The following is a 16,704-nucleotide window of genomic DNA, read 5'->3' as shown; positions in this document are numbered from 1 at the left end:
CGCCATCATTATGAGGGCGGCTCCCTCCATTAACTTTTTTGCCCATGACGGTGGATCGAGAATAACTGCAATCCAGGCATCAATATATGGTATATCTTCGGGACATCCTGGATTTCCTTCTGCAATCACTATATTTTGAACTTTGGTAGCTGTCTGGAAATCGAAAGTTCCTTTTGGAGGCCAATTCACAGATTCTCCTAAACTCGGCCATTTATATGCACATCGCTGAATCATTCCTGTTTTTGTGCATTTATGCTTATCGAACACTTCACTAAAGTGTTCCGTCATGGTTTTTAATGGAGTAGAACCTCCCCCACCCATTTTAGAATAGAAACACAGACAAAGGAGGGAAGGGAAAGCGGACAGGTAAGGGGTCCGTATCCGCCAGACACAATAGGGTCACAATCGCCCCGACTAGGACGCGGTCGCCCGGCCTAGAACTGCGAGGCCACTCACTCTCTTTCACACAACAAGAAACCTGTTCCCAAAATCTTTCCCAAATCGCTGTGGGGTTTCAGAACCTAGTTCTTACTCGGCCACTGCGCAGGGCGTGATCAAAGCCCCCTCGATCCTTCGTGATAACGGATCGGAATATTTCTTATCTTATTTCTTATTTCCCAAAATGCTCGCCTGCAAAGTTCCAACTTCCGATCGTCAAGAAAGCCTTCTTTCCGGATCACCAGCCCAGAGGTCTCAGAAGAATTTTTGTGGAATGGTCCCCTCAGAAACCTGATCACTGAACTCAGCGGTGGCCACTCACCAGGTAAGTCTGGGGGATCACTCCGCCACCAAACTACCGGACCAACTGGGGGGCTAATATAGTGTCCCCTGTTGCGGTCCGGGGTCGGCCCCGGGAGCGCCGCCTACCTCGCCGGGCTTCCGGTCCCGCTCTGCCCTCACCGGGCCTCCAGGCACTCTTGCCGCCGCTCTCCCGACGCTGGCGCACCTCGCCCGGGCCTGCATCCCCCTCTGCCGCCACGCTCCCGCTTCGACGGAGCAGCCGGCGTCTCGCCGCGGCTGGCTCCGCCCCCTAGGCGCACGCGCGCGTCCCGGCTTCTAATTTAAAGGGCCAAGCGCGGGGGAACTTGGTTCCTCCCTCGGGTGACGTCAGAAGCTGCAGGGCTACTTAAGCCCTGCAGTCCCTGCTCTCAGGGCCTTGCAACGAGGTTCCCAGGTATTCCTGTCTCCAGTTGCTGCGTTCCTGTGTCGTCTTGATCTCCGCTTGGCTTTTGACTTCGGACTGGCTTGTGGTAATCCTCTGGCTCCTGACCCTGGACTGGCTTACGGTGACTCTCTGGCTTTCGACCTCGGACTGGCTTACGGTGATCCCTTGGTTCCTGGCTCTGGACTGGCAAGCGACGATTCTCTGGTACATGACTCTGGACTGGTGAGCGACGACCCTCTGGCGCTCGACTTTGGACTCCGTCTGACTCGGCCCCCGCGGGCCCTCCTAAGTCCCAGCGGCCGGGTTCCTACGGGCTCCTCCTGGGGGGACTCCGGCTTCCAGGGTGAATCTCCTAAGTCCCAGCGGCCGGACTCCTACGAGCTCCTCTCGGGGGAGGATCGGCTTCCAGGGCAAAGATCTTCACACCACTGCGCCAGTTCCACCGTCCCCTTCTTCCTCACCAAAGCCCTTGGTCGCATAGGGCTCCTCGTGGTACCTTCCGCCAGCCATCCTCGGACCTGCATCTGCCGCCTCCTGGTCGGAACCACCGCTGCGAACCCCGACTGCAGCTCTTCCATCGGTTCCAATCGGCCCAAGGGTCCACGAAGCCAACAGTCCCCGGCACCTCCTGGCTGGCTCGCCAAATGTAACCGTCAGTAAAAAGTCAGGAAAGAGGTCCAGACAACTGATCCGCAAAGATAGACTTTTATTGCCAGCAAGATGCAGCTAAGACAAAGGCTTAGTACAAACTGCATGCCACTCCCCGTGGGGAGTGAACTTTTATACATTCTTTCAAGTAGGTGTAGCTTATAATCAGACCATTGTACACGTCATATAATAGACATGATATGTTAGACATTTTATAGCAGCAATCGCATTAATACAATACAAAATATTATTACAAAATGGTAGTGCGTTTCACTGAATGTCAGTACGTAAGTGCGTAGTGCATGCCATTGCGTATCAAATGTTAGTACATTCAATATGGCTATGCGTTTCAATGCGTTTCAATGCTGGCGTTATTAATTAGAAGTTCTCAGTTTTCTCATTCATCTCATTCAACGATTGTTCATATAACGATTGTTCATAGGATTGAGCTCCTACAGCCACACACAGCAGGCTAAAGGCCCGTAGGCCACACACTACAGACAGAAGGCCCGTAGGCCACACACAGCAGACAGAAGGCCCGTAGGACACACACAGTAGGCTGAAGGCCCGTAGGCCACACACCGCAGACAGAAGGCCCGTAGGCCACACACAGTAGGCTGAAGGCCCGTAGGCCACACACCGCAGACAGAAGGCCCGTAGGCCATACACAGTAGGCAGACAACAGACCAGCTAGAGCAGGGAGCCCAAATGAGCTCGATGCCGAAGCACTGATGGAACTACTAGACAGGGTTATAAAGGAGAGTCTGGGATATAGAGTAGACAGGAAGGAAGGAGTGGGCCAGCCAGAAGAGCATGCTCGTGGGGGACCTCTGGTGGTGAGGCGGCTGCATAGCAGCCATGGTCGTAACAGCTATTAGATTCACTCCGTGTTGGATGCATGTTGAATATGCGCTAATCCCCTTATTGTATTAGGGGATTGATTAGCATCTATTCTACCCATGTCCGACTGCAGGTTAACAGTGCGCTCAGCTCAGCACACTATTTCTTCGGCCCTAGAGAGAGCTAATTGATTCTGGCCATGTAGCTCAGCTGCCCTGCTAACAAGATAAACTCTGACTCACAAGAAGTTTGTGTGGATCTTTCCCATACCGGTCTTCTCTGAATCTCTCCTGAATGTACAAGGTTTAGGAAATAATTCCAATTCTGTTGCACTGAAGCCACGCCAGATTGCTGTTCTGCCTTCCTGTGTCTTTTCAGACATGCATTGTGAAAACCTTTAACTTTGCACATTCTATTTTATCCTCCCAGCCTGATGGAATAGTAATACCATCCTAAGCCTTGCTGGTCTCAGTTGTGCCTCAGCTCCACGACTCCATTTCATCTACTCCACTCCAGGAGAAATGCAGTTCAGTAGATCCCGTTCTGAGGAATTCCATTTTGGCTGTTCCAGCCAGCCAATGCTAGAGAGATGCTGTTTTAGCCAACCTATACCAAAGAGACACTATCCCTACTATCCAGTGCCAGAGAGATGCTGTTTCAGCCAGCTGCTATTTCAGCCAGCCAGTGCCTGAGGGACACTGTTCCAGCCACCCAGCACCAAGGAGATGCTGTTCCATCTCACTCAAGGACCCCAAGTCAGCAGTCCAGTGTCTTGAGAGGCTCCGAACCAGCGGGCCAGCTTTGGAGAGACAAGAAATTAACAATATAGAAATTCAAAAGGCTTTCAAGAAATCAAGTCCTCATCAAGGGGGACCCAACAAAATGAGAATCTTAAATCAATAGTCAAAAAAGAAGGGAGTACAAAGTTAAGTCTAAGAACTCCCCAACTACCAACCACCCAAATTTCTAAATTAGGTACCTTCCTTATTTTGGAGAAATACCCCTAATGAGTGGGATCAAAAAACTCATTATTCTGAGAACCACCAAACACTTATATGGAAATTTGAGATAAAAGTTGGCTCCTAAAGACAAACTCTTTCCCTGAATAGAAGAAAAGCATTTCTACGCATATGATCTTTTAAAACATCAGGAAAAATCAGATTTATTTGACCACAAAATGAAATTGTTTATTTCTATAGTATTTCTGAAGAACCACATTTTTGTCACTCTCAGCACAGAAAGAAACTAATAAAGTAGCCCTAACAGGGATATCATCGATTCCAGAAAACGTGATATATTTACACTAGCTAACTGCACAATATCTAACCCATTCTTATTAGGATTCTCATTTCTTTTAAATTTAGGAATATAATAGATATTAGAGAGATGAATTATCTTCTTATCAAGTACAGTCAAAATTCCCTTAACATTTTTTAAAAAGCTCAAGAGGAGACATCAAATGAGTGACTGGAAAATTTAATAGCCTTCTCTGAATATTTTCTAATCTTTCTAAAGTATTATGCACAAATATTATCTTTTATAAAAACATAAGTAGACTGTAGAGATGTCAACTGAGAAGTTACATTTGATACAGTGTTTTATACTGTTGATAAACGAATATCACGATCTTGTATTTAAGCTCTAGATTCCACCATATATAAAAAGAACTGAGGAGACTAAGTCACCATCATTTTCCACAAATCAGACATAGAAATATTTGAGGGGTTAGTGTCCTCAATGGGGCAGCCCCCCTGATAAGGAAATGGAACTTTGAGATCTCCCATCAGAAACACCAAGGGGAGCAATTAAAGGTCTTTCTTTAGAGGCAAGTATAGCAGGATCCTCAGCAAATGAGTATGCTGACCCACAAATACCAATAGGATTTTGAAGGGGGGAGGAAGGCTCGAACCCAGGCTTGAGCTGGAGACTCTTTGTTGCTGTGAGGTGCTAATATCAAAACCTAGGTGCCGGGTTGGATCTGAGCTTTGGGCAGTGGTGACCTTTCCATGGCACACCTGATCAGATCTGAAGCCCCACTGGTTGGAAAACACTGGCCTAGAACCACAATTTGCACTTTAATAGAATTGATCATCAGGGCATGGAATACATGACCTCGCTTTGTTTGGTGTACATAGAGCACACATCTTCTCATCTTCCCCTCTCCTGAGTATTCTCTTTTGAGTTATTTTAACCTGTGTCTTATTTCCAGCCTGAGACAGGGAGTGTGTACACAGTACTGGATATGATTAATTCTTATTGCTGGGGGATAATACAGTGGAGGAGCTCTGGCAGCCACAAGCAGCAGCCAAGGTAACTGAATTCACCCTACACTGACTTCTCCCTTCTCCTGTACTTGTCTGAGGGAACTAGTCCATTGGAATTAGTTCATGTATGCCATTTGTTTCAAAGTTTGAAAGACAGATTGGAGCTTTCAGTGCTTCCCTAACTCTTGTTTTGTCCTTATAAGTCCTCTCCTTGTCTGCACTGTTTGCTTCATGGAGGCTGGTGGGCCATACAACATTTTTGTTATTGTAGGTGTGCCTTGGGCTTGAAAAAATTGGGAAACCCTGTTCTACACTATTATAGGGGAGGTGTCTAAGTTTTCCTTCTCTCAGCTCATCAAGATGTTTTGTGTTTCTTGAGGGGGTTGAAACATTCATCCACCTGTAAGACTGCTTGTACCTTCTTGGTATTTGAATTTAGTCCCTTGCTTTATCTGTCCTCACAAATTTTTCAGGAGCCCTTCATTTAAGAACTTGTCCCTGATTATTTACCTAAATTACTGCTCTAATCCAATGCTCCCTGAGTATGCTTATAATATTCAGATAATTATTATTGTTCTTTGTAATAATGGCATAGCGTTAAATATTGGGAAAATATTCCTGGTTTTTCTGTTATACATTGGTCAATGTTATTTGTTTGAAATCAATAAAAATAAAATAAAAAAAAACAAAAAAACCGAACTTGTCCCTGATGTGAGTTTTTCTGGTAGCTATTTGTTTGGTAAAATGGATCTCAGTAGTGAGTCATATTGAAGATTTGGGAGACTCTATCCATGATTACATCCATCCATCCTAAAGTGGTTTCACATTTTGTCTTGGACTAGATGATAGTGCTTCCTTTCTTCAAGGATTCTGTTTCAGAAGGTTATGGGGAGCTCCATCTGTTGGATATCCATCTCAGATAACTGAAAGTGAGTAATTCACTAAGTCAGATCTTTGTTCTCTTCAGTGGTCAGCAAAAGAGAGAAGCAACTTTGAAAGTATTGATTGCCCGGTGGATTAAAAAAAAAGCAGTTGATTCAGTATATATTGTGCCCACAGACCTCTCTTTGTAGAGGTCTGTGGGCACATTCTACTAGAATTCAGGCCTCATCATGGGCAGAGCTCAGTTGATTTTTCCTTTGCCGATTTGCAAGCTGATTTGATGTGAATGCCAGGAAATATGCCTTGTGTGGTGAAGGCATTTTGAGAATGGGATTAGCAGCTTCCCACTCACTTTAAAGGATGATTTGAATATCCCAGATATCAGGACCATTCTGGTAGGCAAAGAGGAAGGAGAAATTTAGACCTACCAACTTCTTTTCCTTGAGACTTACCAGATCAGTCCAGGCCCACCTTGTTCTGTGTGTGTTTTTTTTTTCATGCCATTAAAATAGAAACATAGAAATGACGGCAGAAAAAGACTAAACGGCCCATCCAGTCTGCCCAGCAAGCTCCCACACTTATTTTCCCATACTTATCTGTTTCAACGACCACCAAGTTCAGGGCCCTTGTTGGTAACTGTATGATTCGAATTTCCTTCCACCCCCTGCCGTTGATGCAGAGAGTAATGTTGGAGTTGCATCAAAGGTGAATCATAAGGCTTAATGGTTATGGGTAGTAACTGCTGCATCAAGCAAGTTACCCCAATGCTTTTTTACCCAGACTGTTGGATGATGTCTGAATGTAAATCCTTTTTTCCACATTTCTCCCTGCCGTTGAAGCAGAGCAATGCTGTATATGCATTCAAAGTGAAGTATCAGGCTTAATTGTTTTAGGGTAGTAACAGCTGCAATAAGCAAGGTACCCCCACGCTTATTTGTTTACCCAAACTGTGTAGTTCAGTCCTTGTTGGTTGTTGTCTGAATGCAAATCCTCTTTTCCACATTTCTCCTTGCCGTTGAAGCAGAGAGCAATGTTGGAGTTGCATTAACCGTGTGAAGGCTTATTGAATAAGGGTAGTAATCTCCAGGTAGTAGCCACCATTCCAGCAAGCCACCCCATGACTCTTCTCTTCATTCCCATCCTCTAGGCCAGAGCTTTCCAAAGTGTGTGTCGCGACACTTTAGTGTGTCGCCTGCAGTGTGCCGGTGTGTCGCGCAAGCCCGGTGCACGTGACACACCGGCAAGTGGGAGCCAATGCGGCCGCCGGTGGACCTCATCCCACTGGCGGCTTAGTACTGAAGAATCGCTGTGCTGTGTGCCGGCAGGAAGATCGGCAAGGCCGTGGTGAAGCTCACGTCACCACGGCCAGAAGAAAAAGGTGACGTCTAAACGTGCAGGTGCTCCTTCTCCTTCCTGCCCATGCGGCCCCGGAAGAAAAATATTGAAGGAGCCGCACGGGCAGGAAGGGGGAGGAGCGTCGGCCACGTGCAGAAGAGGAGCAGTGTTGTTGCTGCCAGCTAAGAAGAGGAGGAGGAGGCCTGGTAGCAGGGTCCCCACCGTGGATCGGCCGGAGAAGAGCAGGGCCGCCGCTGCCGCGGATCGGCCCGAGAAGAGCAGGGCCGCCGCTGCCGCGGATCGGCCCGAGAAGAGCAGGGCTGCTGCTGCAGAGCCCATTCTGCAGCGACCCGTGAAGAGGAGGCCCAGAGGTAAGAGAGAAGCTGAGGGCCCATAGAGTGCGTGTTTGCGATGAGTTGAGAGATTGTTTGCGTGTATGAGATGAGTTGAGAGATTGTGTGTGGGAATGAGGACTTGAATGTTTGCAGAGACAGCATGTGAGAGCCTGTGTGTGTGTGAGAGACAGCATGTGACAGTGAGAGCCTGTGCTTGAGCAAGACAGCATGTGGGAGTGAGAGAGAGCCTGTGTGTGTGAGTCTGACAGCATGTGCAAGAGAGAGACTGTGTATGAATGTATGAGAGAGAGCATGTGACAGTGAGAGCCTGTGTGTGTGTGTGTGTGTGAGAGAGAGAAAGCATGTGAGAATGAGAACCTGACTGTATGTTTGAGGGAAGAAGATAGATGGAGAGAAAAGAAATAGAAAAAAAGACAATATGAAAGGAATTGGCAAAAAAATAATAAAGGGAAGGGGGGGGGGTTGAACAAAAAAGCCTGGGACCAACCGATTAGAAAACTAAGATCAGACAGCAAAGGTAAAAAAAAAAATAATAATAAATTACTTTTTACTGATTGGCACATGTAATCTTTGGTAATGTGCAAGAGTAGCACTTTCTCTATGCGGATCTCACAATGTACGAGATCAACTTGGAGGAAGTGGAAACCCACGGAGCCTGCACAGAGGAGGCAGCAGAATGGGCTTCAGTGCCAATAGCAGCAATCAGCGCCACCCCAGTAGCCATGTGGCATCAGTGACAGAGGCAGCAGAGGAATGAGAGAGGCTCCGAGGTTGCTGGCAAAAGAAAGAGAGGGGGTCTGCCTTTAGTGTGCATGTGTATGAATGGGAGTCTGCCTGGGGGTGTATGTGTGTGAATGCATGGGTGCCTGCCTGAGGGTGTGTCTGTGTATGAGAATGTATGGGTGTCTTCCTGGGGTTTGTATGTGTGAGAAGAGGTGCCTGCCTGTGTGTGGTGTATGGGTGTGTGTGTGTGAGAATGAATTGGTGCCTGCCTGGGGGTCTGTGTGTGTGTGAGAATGAATTGGTGCCTGCCTGGGGGTCTGTGTGAGAATGAATGTGTGCATCCCTGGGGGATGGTGAGGGAGTGGTATGAAAATGAATGGGAGCCTGCCTGGGGGTCAGTTTCAGTGTGTGAGAATGACTGGGAGCTTGCCTGGGTGTGTGTGTTTGTATGAGAATGATTGGGAACTTGCCTGGGTATGTGTGTGTGTATGTGAGGGAGCCAGAGAGAGTGAGAGCATGAGTGTGTATGAGAAAATCCAGGGGAGTAAGAGTTTGTGTGGGGGGGTGTGTGTGGAGGGGAAGAGAGTGTCTTAGAGCCTGAGAGTGTGTCAGTGTTTGTGAGAGCGAGAGGTTATGGTGGATATAAGAGCATGAATGTGTATGTATGTGACAGTGTATGTGTGAGAGAGAATGGACATGTGAGTATGTGTGTGAGAGAGAGGATAACCTCCTAAACCTTGACAATATCAGGGTGACTGGAAATCAAGAGCTCCAAAGTATGGACAGCAGGGGCTTTTTAAAATCCTTATTAGTTTTAATTATTGGGTGTTATTTGATAAATGTGCTGTTTTGAAATATTTTATTGGTGTTTGGGAAATTGTAAAAAATGTATATGATTTTAATTAATAGAAATTCTATTTATCAATAGTTTTAAAATATTCTTTTATTAGTATGGTTTTACTATTATAACTGATGCTTTATGTTTCTTGATTTTATGTTTTATGAGGAATGGTGATTCTGTTTTTCCATTGTTAATACAGAGAGTCTGGCTTCTTGGGATTTCCATTTCAGTTTTTGTCTAATTTGTGCTCCTTTATTTTGTAGTCTGTATTTGGTGAGGGTCTGTCTCTGCTCTGTGTGTGTGACCATGATGAGAGATTCTGCTAGCATAGGGATCTATAGCAATCTGGTTTGTTTTGTTTCCTCAGTAGGTGGTATATTGGTATTCTAGGACCCAGTTAATATTTACCCTTGCTTTTTCACAGGTAGGGTTATTGTTGTTTGAGTCCTTGGTGTTATTACTGTTACGTTATGATGGGATTGCAGTATAGATTTTGAGTGTCTTTTTTGCGGGGTTTTGTGTTAGTTCACAATGTGCCTGGCAGTGGAAGGTGTTTGTGCTGCTGTTACTGTGAGGTGACACCAGAATTTGAAAATATCTTTTAGTATGATGAGCTGTAAGGGAAACATCCAAGCTCCATTGTTTGGGGGAATTTCAGTGGATGCAGAGAGTTACAGAACTGGAGGTGCAGGATTTATATTGACATTCTGTCCCTTCCTATAAATTCCAGACTTCACTCTCATAGCCATATAGAATTAGTTGAATGAGGCTATCAATAATTTTATAGTGTGAAACTGGCCAGCTTTTTAAAATTACGCAGAAGACCTTTTGGACTTTTTTTATTAACATCAAATATTCAAAAGCTGTGTCCATCAAGCTCATATATCTCATTAAAGAGGTAAATTGAATAACACAATAACTTTGTTTTATTATTGTTACTCATAAATTATAACAATAACATTAATCTTGGAATATTATATATTTTTAATATAAATGAAAGGTTTTCACAAGATAGGTTGTGTCGTGAAACATTTTATTATGTATATATTTAAGGAAACATACGTAAATTGTCAAAATACATTTTGTTCATTTAACCTTTAACCTCTGGTTTGCTAGTAGATGAATTACTGTGTCCCGAAATTATGTTTGTCTAAAAAGTGTGTCAACATGAAAAGTTTGGAAAGCTCTGCTCTAGGCTTTAGGGATCCATAGTGTTTATCCCATGCCCCTTTGAAATCCTGCACAGGATTCTTTCCTTAAGAATCATTTGGTAGCATTCATCTAACTGCGCTAGAAACTTAATGGCTAAATAGACTGGTTCCCAAGATTGGGGAGTTGGGTTTCAGTGTTCCCTGAAAGATCCTAAGGGTGAGGGAGAGTTAAGGGAATTGTTCTGGTCTACTTGCTATATAAATACTGGCAATATAAGGTAAGAACGGGACTCGGTATAGAGTGATACTAGCAAACCTGTTCTCCGTCTTCATTTACTAGTTGGGGAGCATAAACCTCATGGCTGTGACCTGGCAAGGCTTTAGGAAGGGAAATTAGCAGCTATGTCTAAATTTCTCCCTTCCTCTCTTCTTTTATACTGCTCACATTCTCTATCCCTTTGTTCCCTTCTTTCCCCTCCCTGCTTATCCTTACACCTTTCTCTCTCCTCTCTGCTTGCCATTCTTTCCTTCTTTCTTCCGCCTCCGCGGGAGTTTATCATTTCTGGGTCGGAGTTTAACGAGTCTAGATTTGAGCAGAAGCAAAAGCCCCAAGTTACTCACACCAGACAGAAATATTTGAACTGTTTCCCCTCACTGCTTCAGCGCTGAGAATTAGTGAGTCTAGAATGCGCCAGCCGTGGCTCAATAAAGTTTACTTAAATCGTTAACGTTGTTTAAAAAAAAAAAAAAAAAAAAAAATTCCTGGCAGGTTTCTTGCAGATCTCGCGAGAGTGACGTTGGTCTGCCCGGCCCTGTAGCTCATTGTTACGTGGAGCTGAGGCCGCAGTAGTAGCCGCTGGTTGCTAGGATGGTAGGGAGCCAGTGAGGAAGCGGCTGGGCTGAGGCGGGTGAGTACGCGGGGTGGGAGATGGACAGGGGTGTGGGACGGCTTAACCTTTTGTGAAAAGAAACGAAAACAATCCCCTCTGCCCGCCCCGGAAATTGATTCATGTACTCCATACGTTTCACTAGAGTTTTGTGAGGCGCTCATTGCGTCCTCAGATCAGCCTGCGACTGTCGTCTCTCCGTGGGGGAGGGTTGTGCCCCCCCTGATGGCCTAACCGCTGTGTGTATCCCTCTGCCTGGGAGCCCTCGCTGTGAGCCCCCCCCTCCCCGAGGCCTGGCTTAGCAACAGCAGCAGCAGCAGAAGGGATCCGGTTAACGAAGGGGATGTGCGGCGAGTTTCCTTTTCTATGTAAAGACTAAGTAGGCAAGCACGCAGCACCTCTCCAATATTTTATTTCCAATGTTTATATCCCATGTTTCTGTAAAACAGGAAAGATGGCTTACAACTGTTGCATAGGAACAGTAAATAACCAAGAATGGTTAAAAATAGCCGTACATACAGTAACTTTATCGACCTGGGGGTCTGTTTATTCTTGATTCTCCTTTCCTCTGCTGCTCGGGAGTTGAAACTTGTGCTGATTGATTTGGCCATTTTTCAGTGGAGCTCTGGCCAGTCTGTACTTTGGTACAGCACAGGTTTAAAGAAATTTTTGTGCTCAATGCAGTGCCAGATTTGGCCCTCTTTTTTTTTTTTTTTTGCCAAACCAATAGAAAATCACCTTCCTCACCTTGCAATGCACTTAAACTCATCTCCCCTTGCAGGGGGAAGTTTTGGCACCTGCTGTTGTGCACCTGCTGCCCAGCATCAAAACAAGCTACTTTTCTGTAAAGCCCCATAGGGACGAAGTAACAGCAAAACAGTAATGCTGGAGAAGAGATGAATGTATTTATTTATAGACAAGCCGTTAAGCCCATTAAAACGTGCTACATCCCTCTGTCTCTCACCTCCCCCTCATTCTCTCTCCCCTCACTCTTCACCACCCCCTACCTCCCTCCCTCCCTCCCTCACACTCACCCACCCACTCCTCCCCACCCTCCCTCTCACTCAGTCCCTCCCTCCCACTCAGTCTCACTCCCTCCCCCCTCTCTCCCTCCCTCTCACTCACTCAGTCCCACTCCCTCCCCTCCTCTCCCTCAGTCCCACTCCCTCCCTCCCTCCCTCTCTCTCAGTCCCACTCCCTCCCTCCCCCCCTCTCACTCAGTCCCACTCCCTCCCTCCCCCCTCACTCAGTCCCACTCCCTCCCTCCCTCTCAGTCCCTCCCTCTCTCTCTCCTCCCTCACTGCTGCCGCCCATCTTTGCCGCTGCGGACCTGTCTCTCACCTCTCCCTCTCCCCCTTCCACTTACATCCCTGACTCTCACCTCTCCCTCATTCTCACTCTCCCCTCACTCTTCCCCACCCCCTACCTCTCTCCCACACACTCACCCACTCCTCCCTCCCTCTCACTCAGTCCCTCCCTCCCAGTCCCTCCCCCTCACTCAGTCCCTCCCTCCCACCCACTCAGTCCCTCCCACTCTCTCTCTCCCTCCCTCCCACTCCCTCCCTCCCTCTCAGTCCGTCCCTCCCTCTCTCTCTCGCCTCCCTCCCTTGCTACTGGCCGCCGCCCGCTGCCGCCGCCGCCATGTTTTTTTTTTTTTTTACGCTGCCTAAGACCGACGTGCTCGCCCGCACATGCGCAGTAGAGCTGCTCTCTACTGCGCATTTGCGGCACGTCGGTCAAGCGTCGTTTATCTAGTTAGATATTTGATATTTTGCTTTTTTAGGGAGTGTTTGGAGCTATGTGGTCCTCTCAGAGTATTCCCGGAACTGCAGAACCCACTTCTGTTACATTGGTTGTTATGATGTTAAATCGGCCCCACAATGGGTTCCCCTCTTCCCCCCCCCCCTTCCCTGCCCACCTGGGAGAAAAACATAGATGAATCATGTTATGTAGCTTATTTTGAAAAATATTTTGCCCTTGCCCACAAATGGAAATTGTTTTAGAAGTTTTTCTTGACATGGGGGGAAAAAAGTGCTTACCTTTTTACCTTTTTTTAATTTAAAAAAACAAAACGGTGGCTTCCTTCTCTCAAAATCTGACAGGTGCTAGCTACATAAAGGTGTTCGCTGGGCATGGTCTGCTATCACTTCATGACTTTGGGGAGTGTCTGTTTCCTCCAATCTTGAGAGTAGTGTTCAAATCATAAATTTTGAAAGGCAGTGGCACCAAGGTTTGGACCTTGGAGGGGATGGAAGACAACTGCTCCGTTCTCAAGCATATGCTTGAATTCACTTCCAGAGACACAGGATAAAAGTAATTGAAATGGTGTATGGCGTGGTGGAGTTTCTCTCTAGCCTTGATTGCCAGTGTTCTAAATCTATCATAATTGTTTAGTTGCCAGTTTTAGGATTTGTTTTTAATGCTTATTATTTTTAAGGGGAAGTAACTCTGCAAGCCACATACCTACCAGGCATTGCCAACATGGAGACAGATCGGCTCTGCAGAATATTCTCCACACATGAATGGTCTCTAGCACAGTTGCCAGTGACTTATTCCAGCATTGGGGTCAAACCTGGATAGAGCTTTTTGCCACAGAAGGGAACAAGAAGGTTCCAGATTTCTGCTCCATCCATCCCAGTCCTCAGGCACCAGTTGCTTTCCTATTACCATGGAGCAAGGATCTATTCTATGCGTTTCCCCCATTACCACTATTTCCCAAGACAGTACAGAAGTTCATAGAGGATCATGACAGATTGATCTTGATAGCCCTTGCATGGCAGAGACTGCTATGGTATGCATATCTCATATAGTACTCCATGTTCCCTCCGCTGAACCTTGGAAACAGTCCAGAATTATTGGTGCAGGAAGAGGCCTACCTTCTGCATCCCTGCATTCATCTCTCAACTTGACTACATGGATATTAAACATGTGACCCTAGCACATTGGAACTGGCAGACCCAATTCAGGACGTCCTGCTAATGGCAAGGAAACCGTCCAACCATCATAACTGTTTTCAAATGGCATCAGTACTCAGATGGTGTACACATCAATCTCTTGACCCATTCTTTTGCAGACCACAACATTCACGCTCCTATTGATATGACCTCTCCCAAACTGGACTGGCAACTGCTTTGGTAAGGGTTCATCTAAGTGGCATAGCATGCCTTCATCATGAAGCATTGAGTTCCACACATCCACTGATCTCTTGATTCATGAAGGGCCTACTTTATCTATGACCCATGGTGAAACAGCCCCCTGTCCCATGGGCTATCAACATCATCCTGACTATGCTCATGGAACCTCCATTTGAGCCCTTAGAATCTTCACCTAGTAGTGGTAACCTTCGCATGAAGAATTAGTGAAATTGAGGCTCTTGTCTATCTCCAATTCTTCCATGACAAAGTAGAGTCCAATCCCACTCAAAATTCTTGCCAAAGGTGGTGTTACCTTTCCACTTGAACATCTCAATCCCAATGTTTTTTCCCAAGCCACATAAACATGACAGAGAAAAACATTTACATGCACTGGATTGTAAAAGAACTTAGGTGTCCTATAAAAGAAGTACTCAGGCTCATAGAAAGTTTTCTAAATTATTAGTCTCCTACAATCCAAATAGATTGTGTATCCAGGTGATGAAACGTACACTTGATCTATCATCAGACATCAAGTGTGAGCGACAGCGGCATCAATTGCACACTTAAAGGGCATTGCTAACGAAGACACATGCAAAGCTGCCTCCTGGTCATCCATTCATACCATCACATCACACTACTGCCTAGATGGTGCGGCTATGACTGACAGTTCAGTAGGAAAAGCGATCCTCAATTACGCCACCACAGCTTAGTCATGCTGTCCATGGAGGAGTCTGATTGCAAAAGAGAAAAAAATACTGTAACGCACATAGCAACCCTCAGCTTGGGACTCCCCATTGAGCAAGGTTAATACAGGCTACTTATTGACGGAAAAAGCAAGTTTGCTTACAGCAAACTGTTTTCCGTAGATAACAGAATGAATTAGCCATGCAAAAGCTCGCCCCTCATCCCTGGACAGCATCTACTCTATAAAAAATTCAACTAGCTTTATCGACTAAAGAAAGTTCTACAATCGTTTTTCATGCAGGAAATCCCGCGCATGCTAATGAACCAAAATTTGTTGCTAACTTTGAGAGACATCTCCTCATTGTGCTGCCTGTTGACTTCACCCTATTGAGCATGGTTAATTCATCCTGCTATCTAGGGAAAACACTGTTTATGGTAAGCAAACTTGCTGTATAATCGTTTTACTTTTTGTTCAAGATGTGCATAGTTCATTTCCTGTAGTAATTGCAGTTTATTGATGAAAATGGAGGATGTCTTTCAACTATAAATACTATTTTTATATGATATGAAATTAGACTTATTGTAATTCATTTCCAAATAGAAGCTTCCAGAGCATAAGAAATGGCAAGCAATCAGCGACCCTCTTCATCCCGTCCTAGTACAAAAGGAGGAGTGAGTCTTACAGGCAGACCATCTTCTGCTGCTAGACCTCCACCAACACGTGTCAGTGCAGTAACTGGGGTAAGTGAAGTATTAATTCTCTGGTGTGTAGTGACTATCAGTTTGCTTAATAGGAAAAGAATAATAGCCTAAAATTATCTCTCTGACATCAGAAGATAATTATACTATCATTCTTCCAGATGCACTAATATGCTTTTATTCACACATTTCAGTTTTTTTTTCAGTTTTGCACTGAACCCCAACTGGTAACTTGAACCTGTGAAGCTTTTTTTTCCATGATTCATTCTAATTCCTTTCTGAATATGACTAAGATGGAAGAGTATTCTCCATTAACAAGCAGGATGAACAGTCACAAATGTGAGCATCTCATTGCTCAGCACAATATACAGAAAGTGTCAGTTTATTGGCTAGAAGCCTTGGAAGGTTTTGCACTGCTTCAAGTAGCCCTCAGCAAAGCCCTGACTCTTTTTTTTCATCTGCAGAATGAATTGCAGTGTTCAGCAGCAGCTGCTCAATTCATATAAGTTCCCTTAAGTTTTCTTTTTTCCTTAACTTTCTTCAGAATTTTCTTTTTTTCCTTTAAATTTCTCTTTAAAAAAATTTTCTACATTTTTTTTAATTTGGGAGAAGCCTCTTTTTCTTACCATAGTCTAGAATAGTGGGGAATAATAAGGGTTTAGTATGTGTTGGATATTTTCATATTTGGGAGATATATTTTTAGTGTTTGAATTAATGTATTTAGTTATGTTAAATGTATTGTTTGTGTGTGTATATGTATGTATGTGTGTGTGTATATATATATATATATATATATATATATAATGAATTATTGCTATGTTATGCATTTATGATTTACTTATTTAATGATTTATTGTCTTTATTTATATATGTTGTCTTTTATTGTGCAGCATGAGTGCTGGCTTTGCAAGCAGATGGGCTTGCCCTAACCAATTTATATTTGCAAGAGGTGCTGGGAACTTTCTAGGTAGTGGTGCTGAGTTAAAGAATACATTGGGGATGAAGTCCTTCATAGAGGGTTGGGAGACTGGGCCTTAGTGGCTTATAGTTGAGTGTGAATATAGGCAATGGAAGAGGACTTTACACAACTGAGGG

General features: G+C 45.1%; 1 protein-coding gene across 7 annotated transcripts in view; it reads left to right on the top strand.

Moving 5' to 3' along the window:
• Positions 1 to 16,704, top strand: part of CAAP1 (caspase activity and apoptosis inhibitor 1) — a 171,795-nt gene that overhangs the window by 16,327 nt on the left and 138,764 nt on the right. For 2 of the 7 annotated variants that reach the window (XM_029606369.1, XM_029606316.1), the window contains exons 1-2: positions 10,956 to 11,113; positions 15,512 to 15,651. In XM_029606369.1, the coding sequence (XP_029462229.1) occupies positions 15,532 to 15,651 (120 nt within the window). In that variant the 5' untranslated portion in view covers positions 10,956 to 11,113; positions 15,512 to 15,531. Of the gene's footprint in view, positions 1 to 4,944; positions 4,964 to 10,955; positions 11,114 to 11,200; positions 11,476 to 15,511; positions 15,652 to 16,704 lie in introns of those variants that run through there. The other 5 variants (XM_029606351.1, XM_029606331.1, XM_029606359.1 and 2 more) reach the window with 5 other exon arrangements.

This window comes from Rhinatrema bivittatum, chromosome 1, assembly GCF_901001135.1.
Source record: "Rhinatrema bivittatum chromosome 1, aRhiBiv1.1, whole genome shotgun sequence".
Classification (NCBI taxonomy): domain Eukaryota; kingdom Metazoa; phylum Chordata; class Amphibia; order Gymnophiona; family Rhinatrematidae; genus Rhinatrema; species Rhinatrema bivittatum.
Note: the sequence above shows the minus strand (reverse complement) of the source record. Positions and strands in the feature narration are given on the sequence as shown.